General features: G+C 42.4%; 1 protein-coding gene across 1 annotated transcript; it reads left to right on the forward strand.

Annotated features, from left to right (window-relative positions):
• The first annotated feature begins 304 nt into the window (after positions 1-304).
• Positions 305-2,285, forward strand: LOC137272997 (protein FAM181B-like). Its single transcript, XM_067805434.1, has one exon. It carries the CDS (start codon positions 652-654, stop codon positions 1,756-1,758), a length of 1,107 nt encoding a protein of 368 aa, XP_067661535.1. The 5' UTR covers positions 305-651; the 3' UTR covers positions 1,759-2,285.
• Positions 2,286-3,020: the final 735 nt, after the last annotated feature.

The raw sequence follows: 3,020 nt of genomic DNA on the forward strand, positions 1-3,020 counted from the left end.
CTGAGCAGAGACCACCCCAATTCAGTCAACTCTCATCAACTCAGCCCCACCCATCCTGGATAAATAGCGGAGTAGACGACAGACAGACCACATGACTAGTCTCTACCCGCTTACAGCAGGCGTGAGCACGAGAGTCGCAGACGACAATCTCCATCCCGGGTCTACACTTGGGCCAGTCAATCAAGCGTCACATTGTGTTTGCTTTGCGGTGTTGGGATAGAAAAGGGCATAGTGAAGCAGGCCGAGGAGGAGTGATCGCCAAATCTGGACGACCAATCCGGTTGACAGACGGTCCCATAAAGAGACCTAGGATTAGTGTGGTCGCTTACAATAATCTTATTTTGAAAGGTTAATTCATTTCCACCCATCGCTATTTATACGTTGTGGGAAGTCAACACCGTGTTGGATCACTTAATACCAAGGCGGCATAACTTCAGATCAGGCGTGCACTTTCCTCGCGGATTTTCCTGGTTCGGTCGAACACTGTGGTTCTTAAAACTTATTTTGTGACATTGCGGATGTTTAACTCAGCCTTGATCAAATTGGAAATCCTGTCTTTCAAACTGGCCAAGTGACTGTGACTGTGTTGTCATACAGCTTGTGACATATGACCTAAATTTCAAGTTGAATCCCGAAAAAGCAGTTTTCAAAATGACCAGCTTGATGTCATCACCTTGCGTGAACCTTGATTCAGAGATGCAGGACACGGATGACACTGCAAATCTGCTGAACTTTGTTGACATGGCTTCAAGTAACATCAAACTTGCTCTGGACAGACCATCAAAGTCGAAAAGGAAGGTAAATCACAGAAAATACCTTCAGAAGCAACTGAAACGATGCGGTGGGTCCCCGAGACGCTCTGGAGAAGGCAGAACTGGTGTTGTTAATAATGTGTCCTCTGGGAGCAAATCTAACAGGAAAGAAACGTCACAAATTGGTGTTCAAATTAAGTCTCTCCAAGCCCTGTTTGACCCCCGGACGCTTCATGAGCGTTGTTGTACTGACCAACCCAAAACAACTGGTCCAAAACAATCACTCAGAAGTCGAAATTTACCAGCGTCATTTTTCATGGAGCCGGGAGCAAGAACTGGGGACCGAGATGGTTTAGACGTTGTAGACCCTGCGATGCCACCGTTGGCGTTAGCGACGTTTAATACATTAGGATTTGATTCTACATTAAACTCATACCCGTCTTTACCCGCAGACACGATTGAGAGTATCTTGGGGCAGACCGACATTAGTGATTTGTTATCAGGTTCTTGGCATGATCCCCCACGTGACGCCGCCCGAACCCCCGGGAGTGTTGGGACTTGTAGTCCAAGGTCATTCTCAGATTCATCAGAAACCTACTGCAGTTCGTCACCTGATCTCTCAACCCGAAGCCCGTCATGGCCGTGCCCAAACTCAAATATGGCGGCAACTTTCATGCAGTCCACTGAAGAAAATGTCAGCAACTTCAACATCTACCAGCAACACCAACAGTCTCATCACCATCATCATGTTCAGCAACAACAACAACCACAACCACAACACAATAACGAACATTTCCACCTGAATTTCAATCAAATCGCACCTGTTTCTCTGGAAACTGAGAGCCATTTCCCCAATCAACATACGATATCCGGTATGACGTCTGCCACAACATCATTGCCAGGATTCCATCAGACATTTCCCAACTCTTTCGCGGTGCGTCAAGGCAATGTGATTCCTTCATCATGGCAGGGAGTAAGCATAGAACCCAACTATACCTATTTATAATGAATTTGTATTACCTGTGCTCCATGTTTGCAATGACGAACTGCCAATTTGAATCTGTGCCATAATTAATTTGTGCAAGAAATTCCGACGACTCGTCCGTTTCACGGAGTGACGAATCACTAGCTTTCACGTCGAAAGTTAGTAAGGTATATATTTATAACTGTGACATACCTTATCAACTTGACGAATGTATGGTAAACTTATTTGTCATCAGGTTTGTGACGATTGCTAGAATAAGTAATATGTCTTTAAATGAAACGTGTACAAATATGACGTGTCCTTGACATTTGTCCTGAATTTATTTCGGGGATACATACTATACTTTATTATCATATGCTTCATTGTATTTCAAACATTCGTAAACTGTCGGTGATAAGGGAAACTGTTTCCTATGAAAAAGCAAAACCCATGTCATTGATCACTGTGAAAAGAACGCAATTGTAGCTCCATGTCATGTTCATAATCAACGACCTAAACATGTGATATTATACTGTGAATATATTTATGAATAAATCATGTGCATATTTTGATTTCATCCATATGTTCTCTTTGGTATTTTAGCAACAATGGTTACTTCATAATTATCTTGGACAGTACATGTTTAGCCTAATCATGAACTCCGTGTGTCATCTCTAATTTTAGGAGTATCCAGTCAAATGATCTGCACCGTTTATTTGCCTTTCGTACAAGTGAAAACCGTAACGGGGCATAACTGACAATCAGGCTCTGCCGTTAGTGTTTTGGATTCATATCTTTCATTACACACACGCACGCATACATACATACACACCACCACCAACAACAACAACAACAACAGCAGCAGCAGCAGCAACAACAACAACAACAACAACAGCAACAACAACAACAACAACAAAAGCAACACACACACACCGAAGTAAAAGACATGTAGAATCAGACCAATGTAAATATTGTTTGGGTGACATTAATCGTAAATTCCCGTTATGCAGTGGAAGTAGATAGATAGATAGATAGATAGATAGATAGATAGAGAGAGAGAGAGAGAGAGAGATAGATAAATAGATAGATAGATAGATAGAATGGGTAACAGGTGCGCTGTTTGAATGGGTCTGACAAACGTGTAATCGTTCATAGATGTGTTGATGGATGAATGAGTGTGTTGACAGTTTAATGGTAAGCACCCAGTCTGGCAACATACATTTACTTTTGAAAAGCATCCACATACTTTCAGGGTCATATCAACCAGAGACCATATAATAGATATGGTCTCTGTAACAACGTAT

Source organism: Haliotis asinina, chromosome 2 (genome assembly GCF_037392515.1).
Source record: "Haliotis asinina isolate JCU_RB_2024 chromosome 2, JCU_Hal_asi_v2, whole genome shotgun sequence".
Classification (NCBI taxonomy): Eukaryota; Metazoa; Mollusca; class Gastropoda; order Lepetellida; family Haliotidae; genus Haliotis; species Haliotis asinina.